General features: G+C 35.9%; 1 protein-coding gene across 1 annotated transcript; it reads right to left on the bottom strand.

Annotated features, from left to right (window-relative positions):
• Positions 1-9507: 9507 nt before the first annotated feature.
• On the bottom strand, positions 9508-10498 carry LPPBETA (Phosphatidic acid phosphatase (PAP2) family protein). The gene has a single exon (XM_028225091.2). The coding sequence runs from the start codon at positions 10417-10419 to the stop codon at positions 9700-9702; it is 720 nt and encodes a 239-aa protein (XP_028080892.1). The 5' UTR covers positions 10420-10498; the 3' UTR covers positions 9508-9699.
• Between the last annotated feature and the right edge of the window lie 2186 nt (positions 10499-12684).

Consider the following 12684-nt stretch of genomic DNA (forward strand, 5'->3'; position numbering starts at 1 on the left):
TATAATTTGATGGGACCTTTATTTGATTTAATTTGACACGACCTTTGCCTGAATTGATTTGATATGAACCTTTATCTGATTTGATTTCGTTTAAGGGAGATTACGAATTGTTCATGAACGAATGACTGGATTATTCTTGACAAGAAAATTGATAGATCCAAAACTTGAATCCGTATGGAATACTTGACTTATTTAGAAGACTTTATGTGGGCTGTCAACAAACCGATTTAACCGTGAACACCATTGAGAACCAAGCTTCAACTATTGGGGACAGATGTGTTATAAATGAACGGAATTGTGCAAACCTAGTGATTGGGTGTTTTAAGGAACGATGCTTCTGTATTACCATATTCTTATTTATTTGATGTTATGGAAACCAACGATGGCAGATCGATTTGATGATAAACAGTATTGAACATTTATCTTTGACTGATCAGAATGTGTTTTATATGGGAGAATAGTTGCTTCAATGTTATCGGATTTTGGGAATTCATGGTACGGTAATTGTTGACCGCGAACTATTTTGATTGTGAACACTATTGGGATTAGAAAACCTCGATTATCTGAAAGTGTATGAATTTAGTGCGCCCTGTAAATGACTGCTCAGTGCCATTGTATTCTGCAATTACGGCTTTGGGGATGTGTAAATTGTGTTTAACATGTGATTGAGTCCTTTGATATTATCGTTGATGTCATGGGATTAATATATGAATTGCTTTATGCTCTTGACGATTATCAGATAATGTTGGAAGACTTGTTGGAACATGGAATTGAACATTCAACTGAATTGTAAACTGTAAACTGTTTAATGATTGAGAACACATGTATTATGTTAGAAATTGATTGCTTCAGTATTATTGTACTTTACAATCGATGCTATGGGGATATGTGAATTATGTATATCGTGTGGTTGATTGCTTCGTTTTTACCTTTGTTAACTCGAGAATCAATATTTGGATCCATTTTATATTCCTGATAACTTTCAACTAACCTTAGGTAACTATGAAGAATCACTGGATTGAATGCTGAATCGAATCATGAACTGTATAATGGTTGAGTGATGAATTGAATTTCTACGATAAAAGGGAGTGGAAATTGAACTGAGATTCAACACCGCTTTTCATCCGCAAATCGATAGACAATCAGAGAGAACTATTCAAATTTCAGAAGAAATGCTCCGAGTGTGTGCATTAGACTTCATGGAAGTTGGAAAAACCTAATCACCATTGGTAGACTTTGTTTACGACAACAACTTACACTCTAGTTTCGGTGTGGCATCGTACAAAGCCTTGTATGGAAGAAAAGGTAAGTCTTCGACTGGTTGAGGACAGAGTGTAGCTTGATTGCGAGACTGAGCAAATGACTACCAAAAAAATTGAAATTGTTCAAGAAAAGTATTTCAAATTGTTTCCGACTGAAGATAACATAAGTTTGGAGAGCCAAACTTCCTAAAAAGGGAAAGATTGTGATAACCATGTCCCGTGTTATGTTAATTAATCTTAATTATGATTGTGATTATGTGCTTAATATGATCTTGAATGCCATTTATATGATTATATGTGTTTTCGCATTTCTATTTGTTCACTGTAGGAAAATCTGTTTGATTCTCCGTTTTAAAATTTAATTAAAGATCGTAGAGGCATCAAAAAGAGAAATTGACTGTGTTTTTGTGCTTAACATGATTTTCAGAGCCTACGGTGAAGTTTAATTAAAAATTGATTTAGATCAAAATAATTAGATTAAACTGATTGAAATAAGCACAATTAATTAGCCTTAATACAAGTTGATTAAGCAAGTATATATATATGGCCTATTTACACTTAAGCTCACCTTTTTTTTGAGCTCAAAATCTGGTATACACTCTAGAGAGAGGGAGAGGGACGGTTCTAGAGAAAGAATAGAGGCAAAATTGTGGAATTAAGCTAGAAGCTTGGGAACTTGGAAGCTAGGCTCAAGAATTAGCTATAGTTTGAAAAATTGGAGCTCCTAGGTGAGTAATTAAACTCAACTTCATGAGTTTAAGTCCATAATTAAGTGAATTCAAACAAGATGTGCAATTAAGAGCAAGAATTGAGTTGATTATAATGAATTTGAAGTCAATATGGCCATGCATGTAGAGAGTTTCCATAGAATTGCCTAATCAAGCATGTAGCATGTTAAATATGAAAAATTGAGTATCAAATCATACATGCATGCATGGTTTTATTGAGCTTCATGATTATAAGCATCATTTGTGCCATTTGAAATGGTATGGGATCTATATTACACATGCATGCATAATCCATGTAGTTATGAAGCTTGGTTTCATGTGGTTTGATGTTGTCAAGAAGAATATGAAATGATTTAAGAATTGGATCATGGTTTTGGACAATTGGTCTCAAGTTGCCTATATTCTCATGCTATGTAATGTTTTCCCATGCTTTGGTATCAAATTGCAAGTTTTGGAGCCTTTGGGGTTGAGTTTGAGCTTCAAACAGAGTTCTGGAAAACCCAGAATTCGACTTGTCCGTTCAAGCGAGGAAAGCCTCGCTCGAGCGTGAATTTGTGTCTCCCAGAAGTTTTGCAGAGAATGCACGGTGGTTCGAGCGGCCGAATCTGTGCTCGAGCGTACCTTGCTTTGCATGACTCCTCGCTTAAGCGTCAATAGTCTCGCTCAAGCGTAAATTACAAGCAACCAGAACTTTTACAAACCGAAGGGGTCTGATCGAGCGACCAAAGCTGCGCTCGACCAAAGGCCGTCTGACATAAATGATTGGGCCAAAGGCCGTTTGACATGAATGATTGAGCCAAAGGCCGTTAGACTTAAATGAATGGACCAAATGCCATTTGACATGAATGAATTGGGCCAGAAGCCATTTGATAAAAATGAATTGGGCTCAAGGCCATTTGATATGTTTGGGCCTGAGGCTGTTTGATGTACTAGACAGAAACATGAATGGGCCTAAGGCCGTTGGATATGTCCGTTACGAATTTCATTTATGTAATTTCTTTATTTTGATATTATTCACTAGGCTTTCGCTCATTCTCATTTATGTGCATATAGGTGGGCAAAAATAGGTCCAAACTCAGCCTCAGTGAAGAATGTGAGAGGAAGTCAATTTGAGGAGTCAGCCCGAATGTCTCACACGCGAGACTTTGTTTTTGTTCTTTTGATCCCTTGTTTACTTTTCTAATATTTTGGTGAACACGTTGGATCACCTATGTACACAAGTTTTTGTTTGGCTGGCTGCATATCTGAAAGTTCTTGGATGAATATAGGATGTTAGCTCTAAGCATATGTGTGTGAATTATTATAGACTACTTCTGAAATGTTTTGTTTTTCCATGTAAGCACAACTCATTAGACAAAAATTTTAAGTCTGCTTCCGTTTTGGCCCCTTAATCCTCTTAAAATATGTTTAATCAAGTTTGAGGCCGTATGTAATCTCACGATTATTGGCCAGTTATGACCTTAATCCATAGGGGCGAGTTCGGGTCATGCCACTTCCTGTACTGATACACCTATCCAAAATAGTCGAGCTGAGCGTAAACACCGTCATCTTCTTGAGACAGCTAGGTCTCTCATTCTCTCTGCCTCTATTCCGACTCCATTTTGGGGCGAGTAATTCTTACTGCTACTTTTTTTCTCAACCATATGCCTACCATCATTCTTTCTGTCGGTCTTTTTATGAGGTTCTATTTTCTCAACGTCCAAATTACTCCATCCTTCGTGTGTTTGGGTTTGCTTATTTTGTCCTTTTACCCCGTAAAGATAAGACTAAACTTATTGCCCGATCTATCCTATGTGTCTTTTTGGATTACAGTCTCACTCAGAAAGGTTATCGCTGTTATGACCTTGTTTTCCGTCACCTTTATGTCTCTCTCCATGTTGCATTTCTCGAATGTCTACCTTACTTTCAGCTTCCTCCTCTCACAACCCCAATTTTCAAAGAGGATTTGGTTTATATTGATCCATTTCCTTCTAAGGTCCCTATTGATGAGTACATCTCTATTGTTCCTCATGAGCTTATTTTTTCTTCTTTTTGTACCCCCCTTTCTAACGAGTCCCTATCCACTAACCCCCATGAGTCTGTTCCCTCATCTCCTCCTCATTTCTCACCTGCTCCTACTCATGTTCCTGCTCCTACTTTTGCTTCTGCTCCTTCTCCTCTTTTGGTGTTAGTCTATTCTCATTGCAAGACTTTCCCTTCACCAGTTGTCTCTACCCCTGTTGTTGATCCATCTACTTCTGACGACTCTGATCTTACTAACTGTAAGTATCCCATTCGCATCCGTAAATAGGTAGTCCAACTTGGTTTTACTAAAAAATGTTTTTCTCCTTCTTATTGTACATTTTTGTTTGTTATACACTATTTTTTCAGAATCTCAGTCTTACAAAGAGGCCTATCAGTATCCTTATTGGATTCAAGCTATAGAGGATGAGTTGTTTGCTTTGCAGAAAACTAGTATTTAGGAGTTGGTTTCTTTGTTTGCTTGTAAGAATTTGGTTGGTTGCAAACGGGTCTACAAAGTCAAGACTCATTCTGATAATTCTTTTAAATGCTACAAGGCTTGCCTGGTTGCCAAGGATATTTTCCAAGAGTATGGTATTGATTATGAAGAGACCTTTGCCCCAGTTGCCAAAATGACTATTGTCCGTACTTTGATATCTGTAGTTGTTGTTCGCCATTGGCCTCTTTATCAGATGGATGTTAAGAAGATTTTTCTTAATGGTCATCTCGCTAAGGAAGTTTACATGTGTCCTCCCTCTGATCTTTACCATTCCTCTAGACAGGTTTGTCATCTTCAGCGTGTTCTATATGGTTTGAAGCAATCTCCTCCTGCTTGGTATGATCACTTTCAGACTACTATTATTGAGCTTGGGTTTCATCCTTTTGCCCAAGACTCTACTTTGTTTCTTCTCCACACCTCTATTGGGTTTGTTGCCTTATTATTGTATATGGATGATATGATTATTATTGGTTCTGATTCTTCTACTATCTTTGAGTTCAAGCAGCATATCTTCCGCACCTTCGAAATGAAGGATTTGGGCCTATTACAATACTTTTTTGGTATTAAGGTGGCTTCTTCTCCCAATGGCTGCTTTTTGTTTCAGACCAAGTATGCTGATGAAGTTATTCACTGTGCTGGTCTTACTGACACTAAGATTGCTGATACCCCCATTGAGCTTAATGTGAAATTTAATACTAATAATGGTGTTCCTCTGCTTGATCCTACTTTATATCGAGAACTCGTGGATTGCTTAGTTTATCTGACAGTTATTCGTCCTGATCTAATAGTTACTCATCTTGATCTTGCCTATGTTGTTCATGTGGTTAGTGAGTTCATTTCTGCTCCTCGTTCTACACATTGGGCTGCTTTGGTTCAAATTCTTCGCTATCTTCGCAGTACTATCTTCCAAGGATTGCTGTTGTCCTCTACTTCTTCCTTGCCTTTAGTTGCCTATGTTAATGTTGATTAGGCTGGTGATGTTACAGATCATAAGTCTACTTCTATTTTTTGTATGTTTTTTGGCGATTCCTTGATTTCTTTGAAAAGCAAGAAACAAACTGTTGTTGCTCGTTTTACTGCCGAAGCTGAGTACCGTGCTATGGCTCCCGCTACTACTAAAGTTGTTTGGCTTCATTGCCTTCTCTCTGACTTGGACGTCCCTCAGTCTTCTCCAACCTCCCTCTATTGTGATAACCGTAATGCTATTCAAATTGCCCATAACATTATCTTCTATGAGCGAACAAAGCACATTGAGATTGATTTTCACTTTGTCCGTTAGCATCTGCAGTCTGACTCTATCTCGCTTCTTTTCGTCTCTTTGACTCTGCAACTTGCTGACTTTTTTTTACCAAGACTCACATTACTACTCGGTTTCAGTTTCTTCTTGGCAAACTCTCTCTGTTTTCTGCTACAATATCTTGAGTTTGAGCGAGGGTGTGAGAAATTAGGTTAGGTTTATATATATGGCAGTGTTTCATTTTGTAAGAGATTGTATAGGTGTATATATATGGCAGTATTTCCTTTTTAGTCATAGGATTAGGTTTACTATAGCAGTGTTTTATGTGTATATATATGGCAATGTTTCCTTTTTAGTCTTAGGGTTAGGTTTATTATATAATCAGATATATTCTTTATATTAGCACACAATTGAATATACAGATTTATTCAGAAACTTATAGTTAGTATACCTTACCAAATGAAGGGAACAAATGAAACCTTATGAGCCAACCTGATGAACAAAGTTGTTCCCCCTCCACTCAAATACTTCAGCAGGCCCACCGTGAGCCATCCGAGTTCAGCCCACAATTTTAGGGCTTGGACAGTATAGTTACAGATTTGGTCAGCGTTTGGGCTAAAATTTGCCGACCCAAATCTCAAGCACCATTTTTTCACCTTGACTTATCATTGGGAGAGAGCAGGGAAAAAAGAACAAAAAAAAAAGAAAAAAAGTCTGCATATTGAAAAACCATGCTTTGTAATGATACATGAAACATTTCTGAAGCTAGATGTTCGTCATCCCAAGCAACACAGTTCGAAGAATGTTTTGTGTAGAAGCTTCAGATGTATCGATTAATAAAAGAAATATGTTCTCTAATTAACCATTTGGAGAACATTCTGGTGGCCAATCAGTAGTTATTCTTTCCAAAATTCACATCCACAGCCATTCAAATTTGCAGATAAAAATTTCATCTTCCATGTTAAGCCTATGCTATGCACATATTGCACAAACCAAAGGGCAGGATCGTGAATCAAATTTCCAAGTACATACCAAAGATGAAAATTCGTAACACAGCCAAAAATAGATGGAAGGCATATAAATATGTGCATTCTAAACCACCACACACCACTAATCTTCCATGGAAATAAATAAATAAACAAACAAGTATATGCATGAAAAGAAAAAAAAAATTCCAAGAAAAATAAACTTGCGGGAGAGAAAATGAAATGAAAAGTCCTGCTACATAGCAAGAAAATGCATATGTAGGTGTGTTTTGCTTGTTTGTACGCATTTGGGTGGGTAAGTGTGCTGTTTTTTTCTTCTTTTTTTTCAAAAAAAAAAAAAAAATGTTTTGACTGGTAAAGCAACAAAGCAAAGTGAACAGAATTTAATTATCAACAATGTGACAGCTAACTATGTGCTTAATCATGCACTTGCATAATCCGCATTGGCAAGGCATTTCTTATGTAGGACAAGACTTTGAAGAGTCAAAGTCACATATTTTATTTTTTGTTATCTTGAAAGTAGATCTTGATCCAATTATTATAAACTAGCCTAAAATAATATAGTACTTTAGTTTCTTTTGGTTTCCTATTATGTGTCAATTTTAAGACATAATAGGAAACCACAATACAAGTGGTTGTGGATTCTTTAGTTGATTCAACAGCCCTGTCTCCTAGAACGATATCTAGTCCCTTTTTCCTACTACTACGTCAATTTCATCATGCATATCTCCAGGCATCTAAGCATGTCTTTCCAGTGAAAAGTTTTAAACATGTCTCCGCATCATTGAGCCTTGATGCAGTAATGATTCTGTGAATGCAATTCCAACAAAATAATGTGCCAAAGAAGAGGAAGGACGAAACCTAGTCATGGTGAATAATTCATTTCTTTGCTTCTGAAAATTGCATCCCTCAATGAAAAATAGATTAGGAAAGTATAAGTTTTCGTGAGCAAAAATCTTAATATATGTATAGGTCCAAAGTCTATAAGCAAATTATTGGTAGATTTGTGATACTGATAATTTCCTATCCACTTGCACAAATAAAATATGCAAGTAGACAAAAGGCAACATTAAAAAGGAAAAGGAAAAGGAAAAGGAAAAGAAAAAAGACAATAATAAAAAAAAAGGTTCTTAATATTTTCCAACTCTTGGGAAAAGTCACCAAGTCAAGCAACAAAATAGAGGACATATATGTTGGTTAGCTGGGGATGCTACGACATAGCTATGGGTGTTTATGCTTACAGAACATAAATACTTAGACATTCTGCAAACGTTAAGTATCCAACAAACTAAAGAAACATACATACATAGTTAAACTCAAAACTGCAGGAGATGGCATCCAAAATGTGTCCCCACGTTACATGCAATGGAAAGCAAGCTCGAGAACTGATCTCTTGCAAATCAGTTTATGTAGAATCCACATTTAACCTAAGATTAAAGGACTAAAGAACGTAATTACTCAGCCTTATTCTAAATTTCTAATGTCCTAGTAACATCTATACACAACACGAACCAGACACCTATACAAATTCCCACACACACATAGCATGTGGCCACCGGCCGTGGTAAGATAATAGAAATTATATCACCTATAGACAATCAAAGTGTAATAGAAATATTAACCAGCCAATACCAGTCATAAAGAAGCAATATGAACAGAACCTGAAATTACAGAACCACTAGAACCAAACGTGTCCCTCATTGACAAGTTGGCTGAAGTTAAAAAAGAAAATGATCAGATAGATGCACTTCTCCTCGCCAAAACAAATGATCAGATATAACAAACAGACCACTAATGCTACTGTGAAACAAATTCTCTTGATCAAGATGGAAAACATCAACATTAAAGGATCAATAATTTGAGATGTGCATAATCTCTCCCCTTTCCTTAATTATTTTAAACAAACTATATAAGTAACCAGTACCCAATAATTCAATACCCCAAGTCTTGAAAACGCTGACCTGTGTCCACAAATGTTTTGTAGAGCTCAAATCTCAACCAAAGCCAACCAACAGGCCACTAACGATGTGCATGATTTAATAGCCATTACTCATTCATCCAACATAAGTGTAGCGAGCATATCATTTAGCAAAGTTGATTATCTAAATACCCTCCAATTGTAAATTTAAGAAAACAAACTTAAGAACACGAGGCAGCTAATGCCTAAGGCTGCATTTCAATAGAAAGATTTCAAATTAACGGTTTTTGGCCTTAAATTTGCAAATGCATGGGAAAGTAAGGCATTGGAATTAGTTTTAAGACCAAGAACAAGGATTTAAGCAGAGGTGTTTTATTACGATTTTGGTATAGTGAGAATCCTTCTTGCAACAGATTTGAAATACTCTTTCAACGTTGTCATTTGAAATCCACTCAAGAGTCATATAAATCTTTCCATCTATCTCTTTGATATGACATCTAAATGTAAGTTATCAAACACAATTAGAAGGAACAAACCATACATTATTAATCCATAAATCCAAATGCAAACTTAAAATGTCACTTGATGCTACTGCTTTGAAGCATTAGATATACAAATCACAACTAATTAGGTACAGGCAAATAAAATAATCAGCAAACAAATACTAATAGATTGTTGTTGACACATTCCAAAATTCCAAAAAAAAAAAAAAAAAAAACTGCTAACAGCACTCGCTTGAGTTTGCATTCAATTGGTAAAGATTCAAATTTTCCGAAAACTAGTTTCAGTCTGAAGACTAAAGTACATATAGCATAGATTGATCAGTCAAGCAAAATGTAAACCTTACATAAACAACTGATAGTTGATAGTTGATAGTTGTTAGAAACTTGTTACCACCACCCCCACATTTATTACAAAATTCCAAACAAAAATGGTACAATTACATGGTACAGCATCTTGGTCAACAATATTTGTGAAATATTTTCCATGATACAGTAACTGTGTCATCAATTTTCCAAGAAAATTAAACAATGACATAATTTCCCAAAAAGACACCTACAGTTTTCATCACAAAAACTTTGAAACCAGAATTGAATAATTGAGAAAGTGAAACACAAGTAGAGCTTCCACAACACCCAAACAAGCACCAGCAATAACATCACACACGAAATGCCGACCAAGCAAAACCCTAGAAACCGATGTCGCAACAGCCCACAAAGAAACAACCAAAACAACGAAATCTACAGCCTTACCGTCATAGAAATCGACCAAATTGAACAATTTATCAACGAATTCGAATCTGGAAGACCTCAATTGAGTAATGGCCTGGCCAATTAGGGCAGAGGAGAGGCAAAGAAATGAGGCGACGAAGCAAACCCTAGAGGAGTGGCCGCTGGGGAAGGACCAGTGGTCGACGGAGAAGGTCAAGAACATGTCTTTGTTGTAGACGGGCCGAGGGCGTCGGACGAGGTGCTTGATGAGGCCGACGAAGAGGAGGTCGAGGAGGCCGCCGATGAGGAGGTCGGCGAGGAGGGAGAAGAGGAGAGGGGAGGAGGTGGAGGTGGAGGTGGTGGTGGTGGAGAGAGGAGAGAGAAGGAGGGAGATGGTGAGGGGGAAGAAGAGGCGGCCGTCGCCGGAGATTTCTAGGGTTTTGAGGAGAGAGCGGGGGAGGAGGGGTTGGGCGGTGGTGTGGAGGTGGAGAGAGACGGCGGTGTCCATTTTGATCAGACGGCCGAGGATTGATGATCGCTGCGGCGGCGGCGGCGGCCGGGGCGGTTTTGATTCCATTGCAGAATTTGTGAGTTCGTTAACCGTTGATAATCGCTGTGAGTTTGTTTGTAACGAACTGCAAACAAGAAATAATTTGTTTCAGTTTTTCAGAGTCAACTTATGGCTTTTAGCTTTAAAAAAATTATTTTGGACGGTTTGGTTAAATTTATTTTAAACAGATTCTAACAGTTTATTTTAATTCAAAAAAGTTGATTCTGAGAAGCTGTTCACCCCTTACTTCTGATTATCAGCTTCTGTTGTAGACATGTTAATTTATGATTATACTCTTAAATTTTTTTTATTTTTTATTTTTTTAAAAATAAAAAAAAGACTCAAATGGACTATAGATTATTATTATTATTTTTTATAAGAAATGCAAACAAATAAAAAATAAAAATTAATTGAAAAAACTATTTCACAACTTATTTAACAAACATTACTCAGCAACTTAAATGTACAATCCAACAATTACACCAAACAGATTAACAACTTCTAATTAAAGTCATAATCTATAATCTGTTAAGTTATAATCTATAAGCTGTTTTAACAGTTACACCAAACGGGGCTAGTGGCAAGACCAAAAAAAAAATCTCTCATATTCATGTCAACTTTTCATTTGGGGTAAATTACATTTCAATCTCATATGATTTACTCAAAAAAATATGAAGTTTTTCTATAGTTTTATTTATAATATTTAAGTCTCGTGAACTTTTATATTAGGGTGTAATTTTAGACGAAACCGTTTATTTTAACAGAGAATATATTGCATGATCATAAAATCAAAATTTTTCACTTTTAACCACACTTGATAGTTCCTTAATTTCTTTTTCTTTCCAATTTTTTTGAAAACCATTGAAGTTGGGTCTCTCTCTAAAATGCTTCCCCCCTCTCTCTCTCTAGCTTATCTCCTTCATTTCTCCATCTTTCACTTTCATTTTTGTTTCATTATTTTTCTGAAATCTATATGTCTATCATTCTCTTAACTAAAATAGTTAACCTAGCCAAGCTCAACCTCTTTCACTTCTACTCCTCTATCTACCGTCATATGCTTCCTTTCACTGTTATTGTGTCCTTCTCCCTCATTTCTTAAAATAGCCTAAGACCACATCATTGAAACCATGGGCTTCTATTGTAGTCTCTCACGTTCTCTCTACCGTGGCAACCACTATCATCCTTCATCTACTCTTTATCACTATAGACACACATACAATATATACATAGGCATATCCAATTAACTAAGCCAAGACCCAAATTGTAGTGCTAGCTACCATTATGGGTGCTATGAGAGAAGAAGGTGGTCGATGTTGGTTGAGTGAAGGAGATATGATGAGCTTGGTAAGTGTTTGCAGCTATGGACTATTTGTTTGGGTCTAAATTCTAGAGAGAGATATATAAGTGTTTGTTTGGGTCTAAATTCTAGAGAGGGAGAGATGTATTTGATGATGGTAAGAGAGGTGTGTGGTTTGCTATGGGATGAGAAAGAAATGAGAGAAGAAGAAGAAGAGAAAAAGAATATAAAAAAATTAAGGAAAAATGAGATAATATTTTGATTTGTAATGGCATTAAGAAGAAAATTAGAGAAAGAAATAAGGGTAATTTAGACTTTTACAACTTTTATTTCGTCCATCCAAAATTACACTCTGGTATAAAATTCAGGGGTTTAAGTGTTACAAATAAAATTACAGGGAGACTCCGTGTGTTTTGGGTAAACCACATGGGGTTAAAGTGTAATTTACCCTTTCATTTGTCATATATAATGTAGGGTTCATTTCTCTTATCACATTATTATGAGTCAATTTAAGAGTCTAATTTGTGAGTATTTAGAACTACTCTATACGCTAAATGAAAGTTATAGTATATCTCATAAATCATATAATTCAATACTATGAGAGTCATAATTTTTTTTAAAATATATATATATATATATATAAATAATTCTTAAACCATATCAAAATAATATCATAACCAACATCACAACATTTTATAACAATCCATTAAATCATAAACAAAGACACAAAGATCTAAAATTAAATGTGGGAATATCGGTTTGGGTGTGGTATAAGGTTTTTACAGTTTACATTCTTGACTCTATACAATTAATGTTGACCCAATCCAAGAAGCACTGATCTAAATGGGCTTTCAACAATGGGTTGGCTCCAAATTAAGCCCCAACTCACTATTAACATATGTAAGTGATATTTGGGACCAATTTTTTTTTTTTTTTTTTAAAATAAAAAATTTCGTTGATAAAAAATTTGGAGAACAATTTCAGTGTGATCATGT

The sequence above is a fragment of the Camellia sinensis genome, chromosome 13 (genome assembly GCF_055761805.1).
Source record: "Camellia sinensis isolate YWXY chromosome 13, ASM5576180v1, whole genome shotgun sequence".
Lineage (NCBI taxonomy): Eukaryota > Viridiplantae > Streptophyta > Magnoliopsida > Ericales > Theaceae > Camellia > Camellia sinensis.

What these genes read in the sequence shown, in the direction of transcription:
- LPPBETA (XM_028225091.2), bottom strand. Translation starts at nt 10,419, where the DNA reads ATGGAATCAAAACCGCCCCGGCCGCCGCCGCCGCCGCAGCGATCATCA.